This window comes from Populus nigra, chromosome 4 (genome assembly GCF_951802175.1).
Source record: "Populus nigra chromosome 4, ddPopNigr1.1, whole genome shotgun sequence".
NCBI classification, from domain to species: Eukaryota; Viridiplantae; Streptophyta; class Magnoliopsida; order Malpighiales; family Salicaceae; genus Populus; species Populus nigra.
In genome coordinates, this window is record NC_084855.1 from 4,457,538 (window position 1) to 4,482,467 (window position 24,930).

The 24,930-nt window shown below is 34.2% G+C and overlaps 3 protein-coding genes and 1 long non-coding RNA gene across 5 annotated transcripts; 3 read left to right on the forward strand and 1 right to left on the reverse strand.

Moving 5' to 3' along the window:
* Window positions 1-1,402: 1,402 nt before the first annotated feature.
* LOC133690833 (uncharacterized) lies at window positions 1,403-5,033 on the forward strand. Its single transcript, XM_062111103.1, has 3 exons — window positions 1,403-1,693; window positions 2,370-3,003; window positions 4,580-5,033. The coding sequence occupies exons 2-3, from the start codon at window positions 2,456-2,458 to the stop codon at window positions 4,647-4,649; spliced, it is 618 nt and encodes a 205-aa protein (XP_061967087.1). The 5' UTR covers window positions 1,403-1,693; window positions 2,370-2,455; the 3' UTR covers window positions 4,650-5,033.
* A 570-nt stretch (window positions 5,034-5,603) lies between these two features.
* On the forward strand, window positions 5,604-7,649 carry LOC133690834 (light-harvesting complex-like protein OHP2, chloroplastic). The gene is made up of 2 exons (XM_062111104.1): window positions 5,604-6,229; window positions 7,377-7,649. Exons 1-2 carry the CDS (start codon window positions 5,778-5,780, stop codon window positions 7,489-7,491), a joined length of 567 nt encoding a protein of 188 aa, XP_061967088.1. The 5' UTR covers window positions 5,604-5,777; the 3' UTR covers window positions 7,492-7,649.
* A 285-nt stretch (window positions 7,650-7,934) lies between these two features.
* On the reverse strand, window positions 7,935-9,756 carry LOC133690835 (uncharacterized). 2 transcript variants are annotated; one of them, XR_009841515.1, is made up of 3 exons: window positions 9,424-9,756; window positions 8,633-8,743; window positions 7,935-8,553 (listed from the first exon to the last, which is right to left on the reverse strand). It is a non-coding gene; the product is annotated as an uncharacterized LOC133690835 (long non-coding RNA). The 2 variants fall into 2 exon arrangements; XR_009841514.1 differs by having other exon boundaries at window positions 7,935-8,478; window positions 9,424-9,755.
* Window positions 9,757-10,835: 1,079 nt separating this feature from the next.
* LOC133691160 (probable serine/threonine-protein kinase At1g54610) lies at window positions 10,836-14,925 on the forward strand. Its single transcript, XM_062111528.1, has 7 exons — window positions 10,836-11,756; window positions 12,197-12,481; window positions 12,556-12,873; window positions 13,015-13,236; window positions 13,559-13,653; window positions 13,882-13,987; window positions 14,346-14,925. Exons 1-7 carry the CDS (start codon window positions 11,325-11,327, stop codon window positions 14,673-14,675), a joined length of 1,788 nt encoding a protein of 595 aa, XP_061967512.1. The 5' UTR covers window positions 10,836-11,324; the 3' UTR covers window positions 14,676-14,925.
* The last annotated feature ends 10,005 nt before the right edge of the window (window positions 14,926-24,930 follow it).

Below are 24,930 nucleotides of genomic sequence, written 5' to 3' on the forward strand. Positions count from 1 at the left end.
TCTTAATCTAACCGTAAGAACATGTCCGGACCCTCCGTAACTTATGTTAGTTACAATCTCACAATCATTTGGTGAAATCACATTGAAATGTAAATCACATATATGGGAGGGGAAGGGGGCATTGTGGACAGAGGGAAATCATGCGATCCCTCAGCATCACTATTACTTTGTTTGTGGAGCTCCATAGAATAGCAGATTTCATAAATAAAATGTTCTTATTTTTTAATTTATCAACAATAGTTGAAGGCCAGATCCTTTGATCTCAAAAAAACCCAGAGTGCAGGGTTGCTTTTGAAGATATTTTTTTATTAAAAAATATATTAAAATAATATTTTTTTAATTTTTTAAAATTTATTTTTAACAACTCCATATTAAAATTATAAAACAATACTAAAAAATTAATTAAATCAAAAATAAATAAATTTTCATGAAAATCAGGTTAAATCACACGAATCCTAATGACGCTAGAATACAAATGGTTTCTTTGTTTTTTTTTAAGTATTTTTTTAATTAAAAATACATTAAAATAATATATTTTTTTAATATATATATTTTTAAAAATTTATATTAGTATATAAAAATAATAAAAAAATATTAAAAAATAAATTTTTATAAAAAACAGGATAATCCGCAGTCAACAGCGTGCTGTAAATACAAATGGTTACTTTCTTCTTCTGTTTTTAGCCCTAAATAGATGGTGCCTTTTGCTTGATCTTAAAGACAGCACTAACAATTAAACTCAATTAAGGACTGAAAGGAGTACTCATTAAATTACCACTAGAAAGTAGAAAGAGTCGAAAGCCAGCCGATCAATCAATTAATTGATTAATCAAGTAATTAAAACGGTGAGGTGGACTTGTTCATAGAAAGTAAAGCAGCCGTCGGCCCAAACAATTTGCCTTGAATAAAAGATTTAATTTATTTTTTTAACCGAACCGAAATCAATTATTTTTGTTTAGTTCAATTCGGTTTTAAATTTGTTAAAATTAAATAAATCCAATTTGAATTTATTTTTTATGAGTTTTGATTTAATAAGCTTTTAATTTATAATAAATCTTATTTATATATGCTTGCTTTTCTCAGTTTTTTGAAATCTATAACTGAATCAAATTGTTTTTTTTGTTTAATTTTCTAATCAAAACTATTCAATAAATTCAGAAAATCATTCGATTTAATTAATTTTAAATAAGTTTTACAAGCATTTCAAATCATGTGCACAGAGGGCAAGCAAACAAAAGCAAGCTTTCCCATGTCTGCACGACTTCCACCTTTACCAAAAATAAGAGAAAAAAATAATAAAAAATCTCCATAAAAAAAAATTAAAAAGAAGAAGAAGAAAGGAGGTTGGGCCCATCGCTATCATGCGCCATGGAGTCACAATCCGGATCCACCTTTTAATTAATCCGAACCAAGCAGGGGGGTAAACCCAACCTCTCGTACCTTTTGTTTTCTGTTTTCTCATTAAATCCTTTTTCCCACTCACTGAAAACTATAATCCCCGTTTTATTTACTTGCCGTATAGACAATTTCTCCAATTCCTCGCCGATTTATTGGATCCGACATGCCGGCGCCGCCGTTTTAGGCCACCAGATTCTCTCGCAGATCTACTGCGTCGCTTTCAGGTGCTCTTAAGATTTTCTGTTTGGTTCCGGAGAAAAGAATAGAGGAAAAAACCACTCTGTTCCATCCAAAAGTGAGTCAAGTTAGTAGTAGATGAACTGTTCTCGTTTCGCTCTGTCTTTTCTTTTCCCCTTTGAAGGAGTAAATGTGAAGTGAAGTGATGCATGTTACCATCTTTCTTTCGTTAAACAGATCTTTAACAAAAAAACAAAAAAACTTGTTACTTTTTTTGGAAATGTTGTGATGGTATCCTTCGATTTTTTTTCTTTTTGGTATTGAATTTAGATCAGCTGTGCTAAAAACTATCCTGATTTTGCATTCAATGTTAATTAATGATTGCAAACGCAGTATTTAAGCGTGTTTGTGATGCTATATTTAATTCCTGAATCCTGTTTGGGGTGCTTTCAAGTCCTTTTCTTAAGCATCTCATGATTGATAGCCTTTTTTATGGTCAAAATTTGGGCTGACCGTTTTGTTTGATGACTCTGTATTAAAGGGGCTCTTGTAACTTTGATCAGATTGTTGATGTTGGCGATCCAACTCTTGATATTAATGTCATTTTTTTGGCCACTTTTGGTTAGCTTTTTGTGGGTTGTTGTTTTTTTTTTTCTTGGTTTTGTTTTTGGGATTTAAAGTCGGAAGATAACAGTGATACATCTAATATATGGTTTTCTTTTTTATTAATATTTTCTTTTTTTGTGATGTTTTAATGGCAACCTGTCTAACTATGGAATAATTGGTGAATGAAGGACTTGTGTCTTTGTTAGCTATTGCAAGGGGGCAGTGGGTGGAGTGATACAGAAATCATATTTTGATGCCCAGATGATTAGAACTGATGTTATTGGCAGTGGAAGGAGGAGGTTTCTTCTCATCTTCAGCTTCTGGGTATAGTAAGGGCTTGACCCTTCTTCTCCTGGGTCAGAAGCACGAAGACAAACCCATGAGAGTTACGCCGTGGAATCAGTACCAGTTGGTGGACCAAGAACCTGACTCTGACCTCCAGCTGGCTTCCTTGAAGAACCGGCTTTCCCACGGCTGCGCTTCTTTTATCTGCTTTGGTCGCGCTTCCGCACATGAATCCCCGTCACCTCTCAAAGTAGGCCCTGCCCAACAGCAGGATGTCTTGCCAGATCCTCTCGTTGCTGACAGGGAAAAAGATCTTACTACCGAGCTTGAAGTTGATAATTATGCACGAAAAATTACTCTTAAGAGTAATCTGAAGAAGGCATCAAAAAGAATTCCAGTTCCTGTTGAGGATGTTAAGCAGAGCGAGCCATTGAATGGCCAAGGTAGTGATATCCCTGGTCATACAGAGAGGAGAAAAGTGCAGTGGACTGATGTCTGTGGGAGTGAGCTTGCTGAAATCAGGGAATTTGAACCAAGGTACGGGAGTACCTTATCTTGATCTAAGTTATGAGCTCTGCATTTATTTAATTCATTTTCAAGCATATTGAGGAGATTTTAATACCTCCTTCGGAATCTCTTTAATGTGTGTTCTTGTGCATGTGGCATAAGCCTCAGTTATATGTATACCTTTGGTGTTACCACTACGCTTTTGTAATTTCCATGTTACATCTGCACAAGTTTTCGTGCTGTTATAAATTTCCCATATTGCTAAATGTGGACTCTGCTTCTCAAAAGGGTTCATAGTCTTTCAGTTGAATACTTACAAGAGATTTGTTTTTGAGTCGTTTTGTATCAAGTGACTCGGGTTCCTCACAACCTTAAAATGTGATGTTTATATTTTGGTTGCCTGATACGTAAACAAATAAAATTTTCAGTAAGTTTGGCAAGCAAGTTGAGGGAATTAAGTAATCCATATGATAATATCATCATTCAACTTGGGCCTTGGGATGGGATGTGTTTGGAGATGTTGAAACTGGGGCAGAGCATTAAGGATATATGATCGTGATTGACTGTATTTATAATGGAAGGTGCTTCGTGTCCTTGTTCCAGACCAGACTTTCAAAAGCGAGAGGGCAGGGGATGATTTCTTATGTCATTTACATTAATTCTTTTCATGTCCTTATGATGAATTGTTTTATTTATAGTGGGTTCTTATTTTACTGGTTATTATGAGTTTATTTCTTTCTTTTTATTTAGATTTATTCTTCTCATGTCCCTTTCTTTCTTTGCCAATTCATTTAGATTTGAATTCCACTCGTTCATGCACATTGTTACTTCTCATCATACATTCCTTTGTGTAAATCAGCTTTGTTTGACTAAACTATTTGCTTTCCATGCTTTTGATCAAACTAGTTGAAGACTTGAAGTGAAATGTTGATGATATATCCTATTTTATGCATCTCTCTGATATTTTCCAAAAGATATTTCTTTTCTGATACCATACAGTTTTATATTGATCATGGAGCATGTTTGTCATTTGAGAGTGGCAGCTCTCGGAATTAACAGCCCTAGATAGCAATGTGGCCTTAAGCCTCTTTCCTATTTTGGCTCTGGTTCTGTTTTTCCTCAATCTGTCTTGGATTGGTTATACTAGATCTTCTGTCAGTCCCACAGTGTGTCTATAGTTATTTTGTTTCGCTTCCATCTACACAACCAAAGTGTGTTTGATATGTCTTTTGATAGCTGTATTGGGGAGGCATTATGTGTACGTATTATTGGACGATGATTTGGGCATTGATTTCCTGCATCTACACTGCCCCTGCCCTGTGCATATGGGACAATTGAAGAAAGTTATGAGTGTCAACGGTAACATTGGAGTCAGCAAGCGAGTTTCCTACATGACATGTTTTTTGTAATTTCTGGTCCTAAATTTCGAAGTAGTCCACTAACTTCTATAAAGATTTTTGCGAGCATTTGGTTATTCATTATGCTGAAACATAGCTTTCTTCATTATGACCTTCTTTTCTATTTCCAATCTCGCTTAGGTTTTTAATTCATCTGGTGAATATTCATTATGACCATGTTAATGATTCGAAAACTTGATCCATGGCAGTGAAACAGGTGGATCAGATGATGAATTCGAGAATGGAAATGAAAGAAGTTGTTCGTGCGTGATTATGTGATCAATTACCAAAAACTTTTGGGTGCCCAGTTTTTCTCAAGATGCCGCGGCACACCACAGGACTTGCTGCTACTGATGGAGTTCATCTGCTTTCTCCTGGCGATCAACTGACTTCTGCTAAAGAAAAAGCGAGCAACTGGTTGCATATGAAATGTTACCATAGAAAGGAGTTATGCATCTGGCCACACTTTCAGTGCGACTTAGGGTCCGTTTGTTAACAAACGCCACTTAGTGAGAAGTTTTATATCGGGCCACGCCTATTGGACTGATCGTTTTGTGCCTATATTTAATTGATGAGGATTTCATTTTGTTTGTCACCTTATTCTTGTTACTTGTGATTGCCCTGTCCATTGTTTTCTCGTAATAAATGTCTCGTATTATTTTTGGCCCTCTTGTTACTACCATGGATTGCCCTGCTTCTCAAAAGCTACAATGGGTTTATAGTCGTTAAAGATGGACCCTGCTCTCTTTCGTGGGATTATTCACCTTCCCTGATTTTACTAAGGCTTTCAGACGTTGCGGGAAAGCTTTTGCAGGAATCACGGCAAGAAGAAACCAAGTTGAACTGTTGTCTCCCGCTTTTTCCTTTTTTTCTCCTCTTTTTCCGAGGATAGGTCGAAGTGCTCTGAGAACAACCCGAAAGCAAAAACTCTGCGATCAGATAAGACATAAGGAGAGAGTTCAATAATTTTGTGATTAAAAGTGCTGTTCATTACATCAAGGCTTTACTTTTTAGCAACGTTTTCAAATCACAGTGATTTTACTTATTAGCAACGTTTTCGAAGTGCTATTCTAGGAAATGGCTTCTTCACTCGCATGCAAAGCGCGTCAAGGCACAAAGCTGGTAGAGGGGCATGTTGGTAACATCCTACTTGCTTGAGCGGCTGTTAGGCGCCAAAGTCACCACTTCCTTCGATGGACCAACTAACTTGAACTATCACTCTCTCCTTTGAAACTTGGCCACACCTTATCCACACACACCTCTTCTCTTCTGATTCTGATTCTGATAACACAAGCCAAAAAAAAAAACAAAAAACCACATCTGCACAGAAAAAGAAACATTTATCCTACAGAGAAAATTTAGGGGGGAGAAATATAGTGCTTCGATTGAGCAAGAAGAGGGGGAAAAATGTCAGTGGCATCATCAATCCCATACATAAAAATCCCAAACCCTTCATCGTCATCTTGCTCCTTCCCATCTTCCTCTTCATCAACCTCCTCAACATCTTCTTTCTGTAGGTTTTCTACAATAACAAGGCCTTATATTGTGACCATAAGAAGCTCTCAAGCTGAAGGGCCTGTAAGGAGACCTGTGGCCCCTCCTCTTAGAGCACCTTCCTCGCCAGCAGCACCATCGCCTCCCTTGAATCCCGTCCCTCCTCCTTCACCGTCTTCTCCAGTGACTCCACCACCCAAGCCAGCTGCTCAAGTGGCCGTGAAGGACAAGAATGCGGTTACTTTGGAGTTTCAGAGACAAAAGGCTAAGGAACTTCAACAATATTTTAAGCAGAAGAAGTTTGAGGAGGCAGATCAAGGTCCTTTCTTTGGGTTCGTTGGAAAGAATGAGATTGCTAATGGAAGGTAATAATTTTTTCTTCTTTGATGTGCAATTTGGGATTTTTGAAATTTTAGTTTATCTGGGTTTATGTGGATGCTTAATCTAATTGGACAGATTTGTGGGTTGTTTCTGCAAATTGAGTTTTATTCGTCCTAAATAATGAAGTTGAGTGATTAGACCAATTGAAACGATACATTATTCACTGGATAGAGAAAAAGAAACGATAACATACAGTTTCTTTCGATCAAGATCGGTTTAAGAGTATTTAGTTTCTAGCAAAATAGCTTCATTCTTCTTCGTAGTCGAAGACATATAATAAGAGGTTATGCAGGACAGACTTGCCATGCCTCACTAAGACTAGATGGTAAACTAGTTCGTGCAAAGAAGTCTCACATTGGAATTACATACAAGAAACTTCGTGTTCTCTTATTGTTGGCTTTTAGGAAGAAGGCCTGTTCGAATAGATAACTGAAAGTGTTTCAGACCCATTGTTCTTGAGCCTTTGAAAGGGAAAGGTACATAAATTTCACCGACAAAGCTCTTTAATTTCTAAGTTTCAGTTGTTTTTCCTCAGTGGATAGCGCTTAAATAAAGCCCTTCTCAAGGAAATGCTTCCAGTTATTGATTGGTGATTTGCTTCGCCAATCAATAGCACTCAAGGCAAGGCAGTGCAATGCTATCACCAGTTCCACTTCTAGGATGGTAGGCATCCATTGCACCACAGAGGTGGCTTTTGCTCAAGTCCTCAGCAAAAGTTTCTTATGGAAGCGAGAAAGATTTTGTTCTTCTTCCTCAAGTTTAGCCCCCAGTTTTTCTTGATTTTTGTTTTGCAAGTGCTTTTTCTTCAAAATTTTGTTTTTCCTTTCAAAACCGGTTCTTCTCTTCGAATTGTCATGTATTGACCATGTGGTTTTGAGTTCCAACAGAGTCCTATATAATTAAAGCTCAACCCTTTTCTTTGTTACAAGAGTGGGTAGATAAGAACCCAGCATTGCACTCATTTAAAGAGCGTTATAGTAGCCAATTAGCATAACTACTTGGCTTTGATTACATGAATTTTCACAAACTTGGATGAGTGAGCTTGCGTTTAGCTACAGTTGACTTGACATAATGTGGCTTTCTGATCTGATGCCTCTTTTCATTTCTGTGCTTTGGATATTGGTTGAGCAGATGGGCAATGTTTGGTTTTGCTGTTGGAATGCTAACAGAGTATGCAACGGGCTCGGACTTTGTTGATCAAGTAAAGATACTTCTGTCCAATTTCGGGATATTAGATCTGGAATAAGTCGACGCTTAATCTCAGAGCCATGGATACCTTTTGATCTCTACAATTGCCATCTCGGTCCTCAGAGTCACTTATACGTTTTGATTTCTGTAATTGCTGTAGCATGTACAATGTTCTGCAACTTCTTCAGTTACTATATTCCATTCACTTCATCTAAATTATCTCAGTTCACTTTATTTGCAAGGATAAGAGTACATTTTGGTCATTACTTGAACCAGGGGCTAAAGATAATGATATCATCTCGACATGTATCCATTGTTGAAAAGCCATTGAAAACCACTAGACAACATCCATTTTATGCATCATGAAGAGGAGGATGTCTCTCATCCCATGCTATAATTTTCAGTTCGAGACTTCAAGTTCAATTATTCATCACTATTACTTAGGACTCAGCTGTTAGCTTCTGCCATTGAACTTATTTTAATTGTTGAACAGCCTCCAGGTTACCGAGAATAAGCAATTCACCATCAATTAAAAGTCTCTCTTTCAAATTCTTAAAAATGCTTTCAGCAGAAGAAATAAGGGAAACTAGATCTGGTCATCTTTACAACTTATTTCTGGTGATTTATTAAAGCATTATCCAGATCATGATATGCCTTCTTCTTTTTTTCCTTTGTCTTCTTATTTCTTTTCCGGTTCAAGTCTGTTGACACCACTTGCATGGAAAAGGTTGAACGTTACGAGTCTCACTTATCCACCAACGCTCTACTAGCAAGCCTCGAAGTATAGAGAGATTGACTTGCTTGTTGCCTCTTCTGCTAGCAGCAAGAAACATATTCCAATACGTCATCAACATCCACTTCTCAGAGAAGGAACTCAATAACCATTGGGAAAAACTCTTATGACCTAAACTGGTCACCAGAAGATTACCAAAGCCTTCTTATTGAACTACCCTTCAAAATTCAGTAGAAGTTTGGACCAATAAATTTCATCGTGCATCCCGTCTGCAGTTCTCCTGCAGTATATTGCAATTGATCATTCCTGCACCTTGCTCAGATCGAATAACAGGCATGTCAACTTGTGAAGAAGTGAATTTGCAGAATACAACCTCAGTTCCATAGCCTAAAGTAAGAGAAATAATCTAGCATAATAATTTGGAAATTGCCATTCAGGAAAAAAAAACAGATATATTAACAATTACCAGGTCCCCTGACTTCAGTCCTCTCAATCCCAGAAGGCCATCTTTTTCTCTACGAGAGAATCAGGTATTGTAAGATAGTCATCTTCTGCCTGTCATGCAGGCATGAATATACTGCGATATGAGGTGAAATTTTGCAAATTTGTAATCAATACAACACATCATCACTTATAAAATAGATCTTCAAAATTTCTCTCATTAAGATGATAATCATTTATCATGTTCTGTTTATTACGAGGGACTCTAACCATACTAACCTGGGCCTAATGCTACGCTGTATCACGCAACAGCAAAAAAAAAACCTACTATAAATCCACTCATGCAATTACAAACAAAGATCTGGGATCCCTCCTAAACTTTTACGATGGAGAAAGTGCACAAAATACAGCCAGAATAGCTACCAAAGCAAAATTATCCATTCAACAATGTTCAATATCAGGTTAGTTAAGAAAACCCAACTCCGTCTGTGCAAATGTTGAAGATTCAATTGGATGAAGATATTAAAGGGGTTCACCGCAACCCACAAAAGTTCATTTAGAAAGTTCTTTTTATGTCTCTTCAAATTAATGGCAGATGCCCAATTCATTTCTGTCAGATGAGAGTATCATGTTTTAACTTAGAGACCTTAAAAGCACCGACAGAGCATTCAACATAGCTAGCTTACCAAACAAATACCAGAGAATTGAAAATGACGATCAAAAACCCAAAAGATAAGAATTTACAAATAAATTCCATCTACAATCTATGACCACACACATAAATCATAAAAGAAAGAAAGGAAAGAAAAGGAATACCTCAAAGACACAGGATGATGAGCAAGATCCTTCTATATGCGAAAGCCCCAGAGAAATTTTTTGTAGTTGGGTTGTCAAAACCCAAGAGGAAACATTGAAGGTGGAGACAGACAGGCTGAGACAGGTGCTAAATGCCCATAGCCGTTGCTACCTTTTCCGGTGTCAGCACGACAAAGATCTCGGCCATATCAGAGACGGGGCCTTACTGTCCAATCGACACATGATGATGCGGGCTAGTTCAATTGGTCAGAAACTCAGTTTATTATTTTATTATGAGATTCATTGGTTTAGAGATTTAACTCTTTTTTTTTTTTTTTTCAGAATACAATCACTCTTTTAATTTGAATGGATGATTTGACTTTACGGTTGAACTAGTTTATTGTTATTTTTTTATTTTAAATTAATATTTTTTATATATATTTAAATTATTTTAATGTATTAATATTAAAAATAAATTTAAAAAATAAAAATATATATTATTTAAAAATATTTCAAGCAAAAAAATATTTTAAAATTTATCCTCCACCACACTCCTAGAATGAACACAATTTAAAACTAGCTTGTGTTGTTTATATGAGAAATCATTTTTCAAAAAAAATATTTTTTTATTGTTTTGATAAACTTATATAAATTTTTTAAAAAAATATTATTTTAATATATTTTTAAATTAAAAAATACCCTTCATTACATTACACCATGTGATATATCAAAATCCCACTTATGGTTTTACTAGCTAAATTACCTCTACCTGTATATATTAACTTGGTAATTATGGGTATTAAGGAAGAAAATTATAAAAAAAATATTGTTGAGTATTTAAAAATCAATCCATGAAAAAATTAATTTAATTAGCGAAGGTAGTTCAAATAAATCTAGGTGTCTAATACACTCGAAGAAATAAAATAAAGAAAGAAATACCCTGTGCTTATATAAAAACGAAGTAAAACATATCCTTGCAAGTTGCAAGACATAATAATAATAATAATAATAATAATAATAATAATCTAACCTGTTACCACATGTATTATGACATGAACTCAAGATTTCATCTCTTATTTTATAATTTTAAATTTATTCTTTATCAGTTTTTCAATGTTAAAACTAATTTTTCTCTTATTCAAATCCTAAATAAGCTATCCATAATTAGGCAAACGAACTTATAAAAAATAATAATTTTTTTTTGCTTTCCGAAGATTTGAATTTTTAGATCACAATTAGAATAAAATTAGAAAAAAGAAATGCTATAACATAATCATTATCATTGGAGGCGGAATTGATTTTCAGGTTTGTTCGTATTCTCAACCACTGTATATATGACCGGTTGGGTAAAAAAATTAGGAATAAAAGTGCCTTTCTTTTTTATTATAGCTGATTTTTTTTTTAATTTTTCCTTGGAGGGAAGGGATGTAACTTATTATTAGTGTTCTCCTTTATCAATAATCTTGGCCCAAAAAATGTTTTTTTGGAAAAACGAGAAGATAATTGGGAGTAATTATGGCAAAATGGTAGGGATGGCCAGCATTCACATAGACTTGCACAAAACGGCCATCTCCCGCCACAGCAGAAAGGCATATGCGAAGGTCTCATTGCTGTGGCAGACCTCCCAAAAAATGGTTGAAAATGTGAGCTTGTCACATGTATCTTCTTCACTTTCTCTCCCAACGGAGATAACAAGAAGCAGGGAAGCCGGGAGACTTCAATTCAATGATCACATCCTTGTAGAATATTAGAATAAAAAAAGATCCTTTGAGTTCTCTCCACACACAGTAAAAATCCAAAAGAGCCGTCCAAGGCCGGCAAAATCTCTCTCTCCGCCTTCACCAATCTTTATTAACTCTCTTTGTCAAACTCCATTCATATTTATGACTGTCTTTTCTCTTTGACACTGTCTTTTCTTGGCTATGTTATTCATCACAGAACCATTAGTATCTCTCAAGAAAAAAAGGACTGGTATTAGACCAAGAAAGGCCATGGGCTGTGTACAGGGAAAGTATTCAGTAAATTCATCACCAACCCCAGGAGGGTTAGAGAAGCTCAAAATGGAAAGTGGCTATGTGGGAAAAGGAGATATCACTGGCCATAGAAGATCCACTGGGCAGAGATATTCTGGCAGGCTCCCTAAGCCTGAACAACCAACGAGGAAATATAATGGTGGTCGTGCTGGTAATGGTGAAGAGAGGAAATTGAGTGACACAGGTAGAGTAAGATTTGTGGAGTTTGGCGGGGAGGAGGTAGTGGATGGATGGCCCAAGTGGTTAACTGATAATGTTCCTAGAGAGGTTTTGGGTGGTTTGATCCCTAAGAGTGCTGAGAATTATGATAAGCTTGCCAAGGTCAGTGTTCTTGAATTCTTCTTCTTATTTTTTCACTTCTTATTAGCTGTCTGTATTCTTCCTTGGGAATTTGAAATGGTTGTGACTGGGTTGAGATGCTTTTTCTGTGTAATCTGTCTCCCATAGTTATCATAAAAAAAAGTTTGATGGAATTACGGAAGAAATGAAAAGAAAAGACATGATTCTAAACAAATTTTTTCCTGGTTAACTGTTTTTCTAGTTTCCAAAGTGTCAGTTCTAAATTCAGAATGGATCACTTCACGGATGTATTAGGCTCCGCGGTGTTCTGATCACATTTAACAAAAATTAAAAGATTCAGATCTTCTTGTTTCGTTTTTAACTTCCTATAAAAGAGAAGGGATCGTAAAGTTTGCTGATAACTTGCTTGAACGGTTATTGTGATCACGAGACCATCTTAGTCTTCTCATGCTTGGTTACAGGTGGGTGAGGGTACCTATAGCAATGTGTACAAAGCTAGAGATAAGGAAACTGGACAAATTGTTGCCTTGAAGAAGGTCCGATTTGACACGTCAGAACCAGAGAGTGTGAAATTCATGGCACGAGAGATCATGATATTACAGAAGTTGGATCATCCCAATGTGGTAAAGCTTGAAGGACTGGCCACCTCAAGGATGCAGTATAGTCTTTATCTAGTTTTTGATTTCATGAAGTCTGATTTATCAAAAATCATCTCCCGTCCTGAAGGAAGACTTACTGAACCGCAGGTAGAAACTCTCTTATTTGGTTTCTAGGGATCATGTATTAGTTTATTAGTAGCTCACCTTATCTGTCAATGCAGGTCAAGTGTTATATGCAGCAGCTGCTTTCAGGTCTGCAGCACTGCCATGATAGGGGAATTTTACACAGAGACATTAAAGGATCAAACTTATTAATTGATAAAAATGGGATGCTAAAGATTGCTGATTTTGGGCTTTCAAATTATTATTCTCCTAAACAGAAGCAACCTCTCACAACACGAGTTGTGACACTTTGGTACAGAGCTCCTGAGCTATTGCTGGGTGCAACAGACTATGGAACTGGTATTGATCTCTGGAGTGCTGGATGTCTCTTGGCAGAGATGTTTGCAGGCAGGCCAATCATGCCAGGAAGAACAGAGGTATATAGTGAAAACAATGGTCGTGACTGAGATTTTAACTGGATATTTATGAGAAACACAACCCTTGGAGAATATTCCTGGTTCTTCATTACAGTGTTTAGTCACATGGTTATCTCACATGGTTAACTCTGAAATATTCAGGTTGAGCAGCTGCATAGGATTTTTAAACTATGTGGAACTCCACCAGAGGACTATTGGAAAAAGTTAAGGCTATCTACATCCTTTAGACCTCCACGAACATACAAACCTGGCCTTTTTGAAGCTTTCAGCGAGTTTCCTGAATCAGCTTTGGGTCTGTTAACCACTCTTCTTGCTCTGGATCCTGCATCTCGCGGCTGTGCATCTTCAGCTCTCCAAAATGAAGTAAGGACATGACTAGAGAGCTTAATGTGATTTAGAGTTCTTGTCACTAGTACAAAGCCTTTACATTAATTTCCACATTCTAGCTACCCCCAGCACGTATCTTTTTTTTGGAGTGTGAGATTTCTTGTTCTATTAATGCTGAGTAGAATTAAGGAGAATCATGTCAGTAATATGGTTCACACACTCTCAATTAGTTCCTAAAATTTTCAACACCACCATTGATGATTTTGATGTTCAAAGAGTGCATGCCAGCAGAAACAAGAATATAGCAGGGAGTTAATTAAACGGAGAGCTTATTCCTGAGTTGATTCTCTTGTTTCAGTTCTTCCACATAAGTCCTTTGGCATGCGACTTATCAGGCCTCCCGGTGATTAAAAAAGATGAAGATGAGCTCACACAAGCTGATGAACAGAGAAAGTAAGCGCATCTGATCATTGACAGCAATTTTTAATAGCTAAACCATGGTAGCATAATCATTGTCACTCTGGTATAACTGTTAATGTGATACAGTAAAAAAAGGCTAAAAGAGAACATCACATGCTTGTCTGATGGCAGAAACATCACAATTTTCTTTATCTTCTTTCCGCCCTTTCCCCATTTTTCTTGAAATAATTCATTAATCATCATCATCCTATTTTTTTGCAGGCGCAGGAATGCTAAAATGAAACGAAGATCTCAAACATATCGTGAGCGTAAGAAAAAAGATCTGGCAGCTGAAGAACCAAAAGAAGATCCTGCGCAACCGAAAGAGGTAAAGAGTACAGCAGTACACATCACAAGTGGAATTCATAACATTGATCAATAAGGCTATTTCCCCCTTTCTATGGGTGAAATTCCCTTTATCTTTTTCACTTTCAAACTATCCCATTCTGCAGCATGCCACATCCCTGTGTGTTTAGGGCCCGCATCAAATTTCATGGGAAAAACATAGCAGGATAATTAAGTACTATGCTCATGTCCGTGCTTAACCTTTCTGAGACCACACTGATATTTCATATTACATTTATTAAAAAAGAGAAGAGTAAAAAGATCCTCTGTGCATATTATTCCAGTTGCATCATACATGCTGCTATTGCTAAATATGTATCATTATGCTGATGTTAATTCAGGAGCCAAAGGAGACTCACGAATCAATCAACCAAAGCCATGAACCAGGCAGCAGCAGTACTAGTAGCAACTCCTCTGGAACAAAACCGACTCACCTGTTTGAGATGCCACCCAATTTGTCGCAATCCCGAATTGCAACTTCTAAGAAGATGTCTCCAAAAACACAAGGCCATACTAATGCTCCCAAGAACATCAAGAACTTGCCCCCTTTACCTACCTCAAGGACAGGCAGCACCATGTACAATGTGAACAATGACATGTACAGATTAAATCGAGTCCATAGGTCTGCTTCCACAAGAGAATTCAGAAATTCGATCAAGGGAAGCAGTTAGAAGTACTACATGCAGTGGATAACTAGGCCACGTCGAGCAGCAACTCTTTTTTTTCTTTTCTTTTCTTTCCTTTTCTGAGAATTTTGCATCATATTTGCAGCTGTATCTCGAATGTGATTACTCATATTATTTTTCTTTTTGGTCAGAAATGCTGAAAATACACTCGTTCTGCATATAACACTATGTGTCTGTAATCGAATGCTACCCGTGAACTTATATCTAACAATTCTACTCTATGTACTTACTCTTATATTCATCCTTCACTCATTGAAGATGGCGCATAAAAAAACCTTTCAGTTTTTTTGTAGGAATAACTGTAATGTTAAGTGTTATAGATGAATGGGACGGCGCTTCTGCAAGCTCCACCCGGGAGAAAATATATACTTTAGGTTTCGGAAAAGAATTTTTTTTTTTAAAAGATATCCTAAAATTAGTCCTCCAACTATATATTGATTCTCAGTGTAGTATCTGTATAAAAACTTTCCTCGACCGAGTCGCCTACCTGTTAGAATTCCTTAATTGGGCTGCCTGTAAAATTGTAAAAATTATAATAATGAAAAAAGAATAAAATTTTCTTCAAAATTGCGTTTTTTATTGCATAAAACATGCATTTTTTTATTGAAAACATTAAAGAACATGAATAGGGTGTTCGATCAAGATATTCTAAAGGGTATGGGATCTAATTATGAAATTCTTTCAATCGAGGGATCCAATGAAAATTGGTGGATGTTTGGAAATTAAAGGGTATTAGACAACGAGGTTCAATTGTGATTTTTAGAAATTTTAAATTTTATTTTTATTTTAAATTAAATATTTTAGTGTTTTTAGATTATTTTAATATATTAATGTTAAAAATAATTTTTTAAAAAAATATATTATTTTAAAAAACAACCTTGGTTACGAACATCTGAATGAGAATCAGAAAAGAAGAACAATTAATTAAAAAGGAAGGAAAGACGCAAAACTGATGTCCTTTGATTACCATGCCTCTTGGGCTCTTCGAAACCACACTAGCCTGATTAATAAAAAAAATCCAAACCATTGAAAGCGACAACCATCATTGAAAAATCAAATAAGGATTGAGGAGGGGCGGTGATTTTCGGACTTTCGGTACTCGCTAATGAACATGTGAACTGAAAACAATTCACGAATTTGGTTCACGAGACCTTGATAGGATCGCTTGGAGATTTTGTTGATCTAATAATTCATTAGAAAAAGGTTTTTAATATTTCTTTTCTTTTCTTTTCTTTTTTGACGATGTTGGATAAAAAGGTGTTAATGGGCCCTATGAATGAGCTCGATCGGGACAAGCATATGCTCACAAGTCGCAAAAGGACACAATACAAATCTGATTGTGCAATTAGCTTTTGTGGTGGAGCGGGACCCTTTCTTTCTTTCTTGTAGAAAAGAAAGGGTGACCATCTTTGTCACGTAAAAGAGGACTAATGGAGGGGGACTATCAAGTTTGAAAATAGATTACCCTCTCATTTCACTGCCATCACCGATTACAGAATGACGGAGAAGAAAAAATGATGTTTATGCGATAGACACTGATACCTAATGCCTTGCGTGTGATACATGAAAACCTCGGAGCCTTAACCCCAGTCTGGGAGAGATGAACATCAATTCAGGTTAGCTTAATGAATTGTCAAGATACAAGTTTCCCTACTCACACGTGTGTCGAAATTTGCAAACAGACTGGGACCTTTTAAATAAATGCCAACTTTAATTTTGGCCTTAATTACAATAATCTGGTGGATATTTTTCTAGCTCTCATGTCCCAAGTTTCATTAGTGGTCATGAAGAGTTGCGAGTTCGATTGGCCTTCCCGAGCAAAGGGAAAAGAGTAATATTTATCTTAAATTCGGGATTGCTATTCAGAGAGACTTATATATCTCGTTGCTCTTTTGCTCATTGAGGAAAAAAGAGAGGGACGGGGGCGGCGAGGAGAGATCGGTTTTAGTAATATTGAGTTTTTTGGACCAACAGAAAACTGGGTAATTAATCTATCATCAATGTTATTGGTTGCTTCTGATAAACTTGCTGTCTAAAAAGATCTAATTGCACAGTAAGTAGATGTTAGTGATGAAATCAGACGGGATATGTAGAAGGGAAAAAATGAAAACCTCAACTCTTTTTCATCAATAAACACGTAGTACACCCCAAATGATCGACCTTAGGAGATGATGCATGGCATGCATATATGTCCCATGCAAAGAAGATCCAAACAACCTGATTTCATGACACTTGTTGTGCTTTTAAGTGGTGGACAAAAAGAAAAGAAAAAGAAAAAGAAAATAGAACCACCCATGAAGCTATTAAAATTAAACCCTATGTACTTCCATGTAATTGATATTCACATACCATACCGAGCGTCGCTGAACTTGCTCTTGATCCACTTGAAACTGTTCCTTGCACTAGATTTAAGCTTACCCTCCACGGTAAAAACATTGTAAGATGCAATCCTCTTCTTCCTTTTCAGCTCTGGATCGCTAGATGTTGCAAAACCATTTCCCTTTTGGCATGGCCCGTTAAAGTTATATGAATTCGATTGATCTTCAAACCCAAATTCACCGGAGAAAAATGAAGAATATTGAGGGAATGACTTGCTCTTCTCCATCACCAAAACCTAAGTAAGAAGCGAAGCAAAAGTACCAACTGTGATGGTTTTTGCTAGTCAGTTAGCTAGTGAGCACATTTAGCTAGTGGGCACATTATTTTGGCTCCTACATGGTATTTATATTATTATTGAGACCTAGAGATATTATGTTCACATGCACGTCAAAAGATTTGCATTGGACATTGAATGGAGGGTAGAGATCATTAGGGTAAAGGAGGTGCATCATGATCCTCTGTGATGGCAGACCATGTGGTGATGTTGAGGGAGGATCAGTGGCTATCATAGTGTGTTTTATGACGGGAATCATGAAAACCAGCGCTAGTGGTGGCTGGTGGGGCCAAGTTGCACAAGATGCCATGATCGAATGAGTTCACGTGATGGGCGAGAGGGTCCACTAACATCTACAAAGGGGTTAGGAGAGGGGGGGCAGTTGAGAGAGTTTACTTTAGGCTTCGAACAGATGGATATAAACATCTGTTTTGGTGAAGAAGCAAGTCGAGGTCCCCAACACGAAAGTGTCTAGTTTAACAGCCAGCCATGGCCATTAGCCGTGGCCAACCTTGCCTTTTATAAGTGTCGGCTAATTTGCAAATGTTTAGTTAAGTTTGATGTGATCAGGATTTTTTGAGCAGAACAAAAGCAATTTCCAACAATAAAAGCAAAGGAGTCATCTTCCACTTTCTGCTAATCTTGGGGGCTTAGTGTTTTGTGGGCCTATGCTGTTTTTATGGGAAGGAACATTATCTTGACGATCCCACTTTTATAAGAGCAACTATGCTAAACCAAATGCTTAAAATAAAATTTAAAAAAAAGTATTATTTCAACTCTTCAATACTTGTTTTATATTATTTTAAGGAGAATACTAAAATATCTTTTCTCTTTTCAAAAATATTATTTTTATATATCTTTTAAAAAAATCAAAATCAATAAATAGAGGAAAACAAAAAAATAAATCAATTAAATATAACCATGTAAAAATAAAAATAACATCAAACTTTTTGAAAAAAAAAATAAAGCATTTATTTCTCCAACTCCAATACAATTAGCTTTTTAAATAATTTTTTTCTATTAGAGTATACATAATAATAAAAATTATATTTATACTATTCAAAATATAATTTTATTAATTTATCTCTTCAAAATAACATCTTCCCTTCTCTAACAATCTTATGTATCCAAAGAATGAGTGTTAATTAGAGGTGATTGCAACCGCTGATCACTAGAGAGTTCATTTTTTTGTCCTGAAATATGTTACTTTCAACCTTTTATTATTTTATTTATAATTTTGGGAGAGTGGCTTCAATGGAATTAATAGTGTATTTGTTTTTTTGGTTAATTATTTTTGAAAAAATTTTAAAAAAAATATTTAAAATTATTTTTTTATGATTTAGATCATTAATATGATAGGTTAATATTAAAAATAAATTTTAAAAATATTATATTAATATATTTTTAAATAAAAAATATTTTAAAAAATAATATAACACTATCTAATAATGTATATGAAAGAAAGACGTGAAAGCATTAAACACTTGTTACTTCTGGGGAGTAACTTTGAGTTTCTTGTTCCCATCAAACTCCCAAACCCAAATGCCTTTTTTTTCTTTCTTTACTGTGCTGTTTATCTATATTCTTAACAGGAAATTACGAGTGGACCCGGCAAATAATGCATTTGAACGAAGCAAAATAATATTGGACCTCGTAATTTCTAGTGACTTTGAATTTCTACTAGCTGACAGCCTAAGCCCTGCAGGAGAGGTTAAGATGCAATTAGCTTGGTTGTGCTAACCTGCCAGCCGCTTGCTTGTAACATCCAATCCAATAGAAAGTTAGATAGGATAACCTTTTCTTTTTATAATAAAAAATAAAATAACATTATCTACAAATGATATATATATATATATATATATAAATTCCATATTGAGTATTTACTTTGGAAAATACTTCACCCTGGGTTGACTGATTTTACCCATTAAATCATACAAGGTTTTGAAATTCATGAGGCAACCTTAATTCGGAGTAGAATCTTTGTCGGAGGCTCGGAGCTATTCGAGATTTGCAAGTTGTGCTTACTATAAAGAAAAGGTCAACAAAAGGAGGATATTTTCCTAAAGGCACTTTTATTTCGAACCTCATGCCATGGCCAGCCTAGTGAAGTGGGGAGGAATCCACACATAGGCATATACGTAGCCAAACAATTCTTGTAAGTTCACGAAGTTGTCGAACCAAAATTCTCAACTTTCACGGCTCCGGAACTTCAAAGTTCTAACATATATCCTAAGGGTATGCGTTTCATTACGCAAAAGGTAATACAAACAGAACCTCGACTGTTTCCATGTGTTTCCACCGAGGGAAACACCATGATGACATTTGAGGCATGAGAAGCGTTTTGCCTTGGCGTGCAATTCTAAAAGAACCTTATAATATATATATATGAAATGACTGGAATAGTGAATTCACTATATATTGTTTTGTGAGTGAATTGGAATAATGTAATTATTATTATTTTATTCTAAAAAAATAAAATTAACATTGGAGGTAATTTAATCTTTTACATGTGATTTATTAGATATAATATAATTAATAGGAGACATTTTGGTTTTATTTTTATTTTTATTTTTTAAATGCACATTATAAATATTGTATTACCCTTAAAAATACAAGTTATTAAAAGATTAATAGGGGCAATTAAGTATTTTTATCTTTTACATTACATGTATATCATAGAGACTTAATTACCCTGTAAAAAAAAAGTGTTACAAGGCTAATATGGTTATTCAGTATTTTTATATTTTTAAAAAATAATAGAAAAATTATATCACCCTTAAAAAAAAGATTTGTCAAACTTGTATCCAAGGGTTTTTTTTTTCAATTGATTTTTTTTAATGATTAACAAGTTGTCTTGAGGTAATTTGATCTTTTAACATCCATTAATATTACTTATAAAAAGTAAATTGTTGAAGCATGCACCACACACCCTCGTGAGCAACCCTTCAGGAAATGCGTAGGGAGCCACCCACTACTAAACGCTGCCTTTAAGGGTGGTATTTAAAACACCTTGTTGTTCTCTTTTTGTTGGTATAATGTATATATACGAAGGTGCGGTAGTTGGGCTCCTGTGAATTTTTTTTCTCCTTGTTTTCTCTCTCTTCTCTTTGTTAAAATATAAAGGTTTTTTTATTTATTTTTTGTATCCAATTTGGTCTCATCTTTTTTATTGTTATTTGTTTTTTAAACTTTTTTTATTGATTTTTTTCTTCAATTTTATCCATTAAAATATAATTTCAAATTATTTTTATATCAAATTTAGTCACTGTTTTTTATTATTATTTCTTTTGTTTTGAATTTTTTATTGTATTTTTTTTTCAATTTCATCCCTTGATATTCTGTTAATTTAGAATTTTATTGTGTTATTTTTTAGGGTTTGCTTTTTATGTGACTCGTCTAAAGCTCATGACCAAGGTCACGAGTTTCAAAGGCTATTATAGGTTGATTTTGATTTTTTAAAAAATCCTTTTTAAAATTTTTCAATCAATATTTGATTTATTAAGAATTGATATTCATGCTTTTTTTTTCACTTTCCTTTCTATGGGGTTATTTCAGTCTTGTGCCTAAGCTTATTGGATTAGTGGGTTAGCCCGGGTTTACTCGGGTCCTTTTTTTCATTGCTTTTTTTAAAAAAAAAAATTTAGTTTTTCTCTTCAATATTAGGTTTTTCATAAGTAAACTTCGTGGTATTATTCAATTTGCTTTTGAAGAGTTTCATAGTTTTTTTTACATTATTATTTTTTTCAATTTATTTATTATCATTATATTTATTTATTATCATTATATATTGTTATTTATATTATGTACCTAGTTGAGCTTATTTTCCAATCAAATTAATGACTTGAATTTCAAATACACTTTCACCATCTTAGCATGATTTTTTTATGTTGAAAAAAATTGAGGGAGGTCGGTAGCGCGGGCTAGTGATGAAAAAAAATGAGTGTGTTTATTTTTTAGGTAGCTTTTGTGATTGTAGTTTAAAAAAAATATGGTTAGCTGTGGTTAGTTAGATTTAGATACGTGTTTGATAAAAATTGTAGTTGAAGTTTATGTGTAGCAAAAAAAACATGTATAAAATGTTTGGTGGAAGTGTGGTTGCGGTTGCTTTTCAAAGTGTTTTTTATTTGAAAATATATCAAAATATTATTTTTTAAATTTTTATTAAATTATTTTTAATATCAGCGTATCAAAATGATCTGAAAACACCAAAAATATATCAATTTGAAGCAAATAAAAAAAATTTATATTTTTCAAAAGCGCTTTTCAAACTCAAAAACAAAGAGGGTTTTACGAAACTCGGTTAAAAAAACATGTAAAAACTGCTCATAAAAACCGCGTTTCAAACTCAATTTTTTAGTAAGCCCCATAGCAGAAAACGTAATTTGGTTTGTTACCAAACACCTTATTACGTTTGTTTCACCGCAAACACAAAAGCTAGCGAAAAACAAACGTAGCCTCACTTCCATATAAACGCATCAAGGTATTTGGTAACAAACCAAACTGTGTTTTGTAATTTGTATTATAGGGCCCACTAAAAAATTGAGTTAGAAACGCAGTTTTTGTGCTACAGTTTTATATGCTTTTTTAATTGAGTTTCGTAAAACCCTGTTTATTTTTGCGTTTCAAAAGCACTTTTGAAAAAAATAATTTTTTTTATTTTTTTCTTTGCTTCAAATTAATATTTTTTTTTGTGTTTTCATATCATTTTGATGCGCTAATATCAAAAATAATTTTTAAAAAATAAAAAATATTATTTTGATGCATTTCCAACTAAAAAGCACTTTGAAAAGCAATCAAACTTCCAAACACAACTGGTAAATATTTTATACATGTTTTTTTGCTATACATGAATGTCAATCACAATTTTTATCAAATACGTATTCAAATCCAACTAACTGTATTTTTTAAAACTTTTTTTTTTTCAAACCATAACCACAAAAATAACCTCTAAAACAAACACACTTTAATATTTTTAAGGCTAGTTCAATATTAATGGATGCAAAATTACAAAATATCATCATAATATTCCCCACCCAAGTTCTTGCAAATTGTACGCTTATTTGACCTTTTTTCAAAAAAAAAAAAAGTTGCCTCACCAAAATTCTCTCTTGCAAGTTGTATGTCGTCCGTGATTTTGATTCTTGGTAGGTTGACCAAAATAGTTGCCTTGGGCAATTTTCATGTGACTAGCGAAATTCCCAATGACAAATCGTTTAAATGAAAGAGAACAGTGTAATCAGTAATGCTTTCAATTTTCTTCTTTATCTAATCCTATCTTTTTCTCGAAAAGTTTTTTAGTATTTATTGGTCTGCTCGCTTATTTATAGTCACACTTTAATTAATAAATTAATTTATTTGATAATCACATTCTCTTGTGGAACTAGTAAAAAGTTGTCTAATTACTAATTATGGATTTATGAAAATTGAATGATGGCTTGCATGGATGAGTATTGGATTCCAACGAACTAAATTCTTATTTTTTTAAGAATGTTTTATTGTTGTTGTTATCAAATTGTTCTATATGTTTAGTTCTTGCCATGTAGATTTAAAATGTCCTTGTTGTTTGACCACGAAAATATTAATGTACTCAACCACTGTGTTATATATTCCCAATTAATTGATAAAATCTTTACTTATGTTTTAATTCTTGAAATAACAATTTATTTATTTATTTTCGCCAAAGATAAATTGAGATGTCAATTTAGTGGGCCAATATAAGGTTGAAACTGAATGGTACTGTTATATCAAGAACCTTGAATTTCAGACGATCTTAAAATGTCAAAAAATAATAAATAAATATTTATTAAATTTCACTCTGCGATGATTTTTTTTATCCTAAAAGGAGTCCTGTAACAATAAAAAGCTTGAAGACAGGAGATGACTGTTCTTCGGCCAATATAATATCTGTCCGTGGCCAGCATGACATGGGCCAAATGGCTGCAAAGAACCCACATACAATGCAAGTGTTTCCCTCCTGGCGACATACATAATCTAACTAAGAATTTTAATGCATAAATCCAAATATCTATGATCATAGTTGAGCACGTTGAAATGTTTGCAAGAATCATAATCATGTACCAGACTTCCATTCCTGCTTCGAAGATAGATCTTGAAGGCAAGAGCTGCAAATGTTGGTGCATTATGTCAGAACTAGATAGGCAATTTTTCAGCAATCCCAGTCTGAAATAACCCGTTTCCTAATATCTGAATCTCTCGTCAGATCGGAAACCAGTTTGCTCGCTGGCTCTATAAATGTTATTGTCCACACTAGTGGACTTGCAAATACGAACTTGATTTTTATGACTTCTAAGAGAAATGACTATCTTGTTATTAAACAAACAACTTGAGCTCGAGCCGATCACATGAACTTCCTAAGCAACCTTTTGGTTCAAGGCTGATTATGATATATGTGTCTCTAGATGTTCCATATTTCCATATTTGTATGCAGTGATTTAAATTAGTATTATACTTTACTATTTTTTATTTTTTGAAAAACAATATAGTAATATTAAGGGTTTAGAGTAACTGGAATTTAGTAATAGGTTAAGCAAATTAAGATATTGAATTATGTTTGAAAATTACTTTTCAGTTCCTGATTAATGAATAATAAAATAATAAGTGATTAAATAATCTTAAAATTACTAACATAAGATATTTAAATACTATGTATCAACATCTAAAACATAATAAATCATTCATACAATTTTTGTTTAGCAAACTACTTAGTCTCTTAGCTAAAAAAATTTAAACTCTAAAAACTTGATTTTTTGTTAGTCACCCATTAAACCTTAGATACAAAATTCTCAAATTTTCTTAAAAGAAAAGAAAAAAATAATCCCAACTAAATTTGTTATTTAAAGAATTAGAAAAGAAACTTACACTAAAAATTCAAGAATCATAGCAATTCTTAAATTCTAAAAGATAGGCATGATTTATATTCAATCAATACAAATAAATTAAAAAAGAAAAGAACTAAAAAAACAAAAACCAAGTTACGTGAAAGAAGATGTAAAGAAATTAACAAGAAAAAAAATAATAAAAAGACAGAAATCCAAAGTTATGGTTTTTTGTCTAATCACGTTATTTTCTTCTCTTTTTTTTTAATTTAATTTTTTAACAAGATAAAGGCTGTTATATTAATATTTTAATATAAAAAATTATCTTGAAAAAAAAAACTAAGGGGGTCAGGTGGCTCCGCCACTGACTGCATACAAAGAGCTTGAGACCAAATTATTGCACATCGAATTAAGCCAAGTCATAATTAACTGCAAGTTATCAATCACCCCTTGGGTCGGATTAGCAGTTGACTAGTTGTCATGTATCATCGACGGGGAGAGTTGGGTGTGACTTTTCCTTACCTCTAGAGAATACAATAATTAATGATTATGATAAAAATAACGTCAATAACATTACCGACTAACTGAAGCTCGAACTTCGAGGAACACTAAAGCTTGAGATTCTTGAGATCATTCAATTAATTCCCTTTGAGCCCGATATCTGATTTATGTGACCTATATATTGAATTAAGCTTTTTGAATTTTTCAACATACAAATGCATCGCTTCGATACTCTAATTAAGTGCGTAGC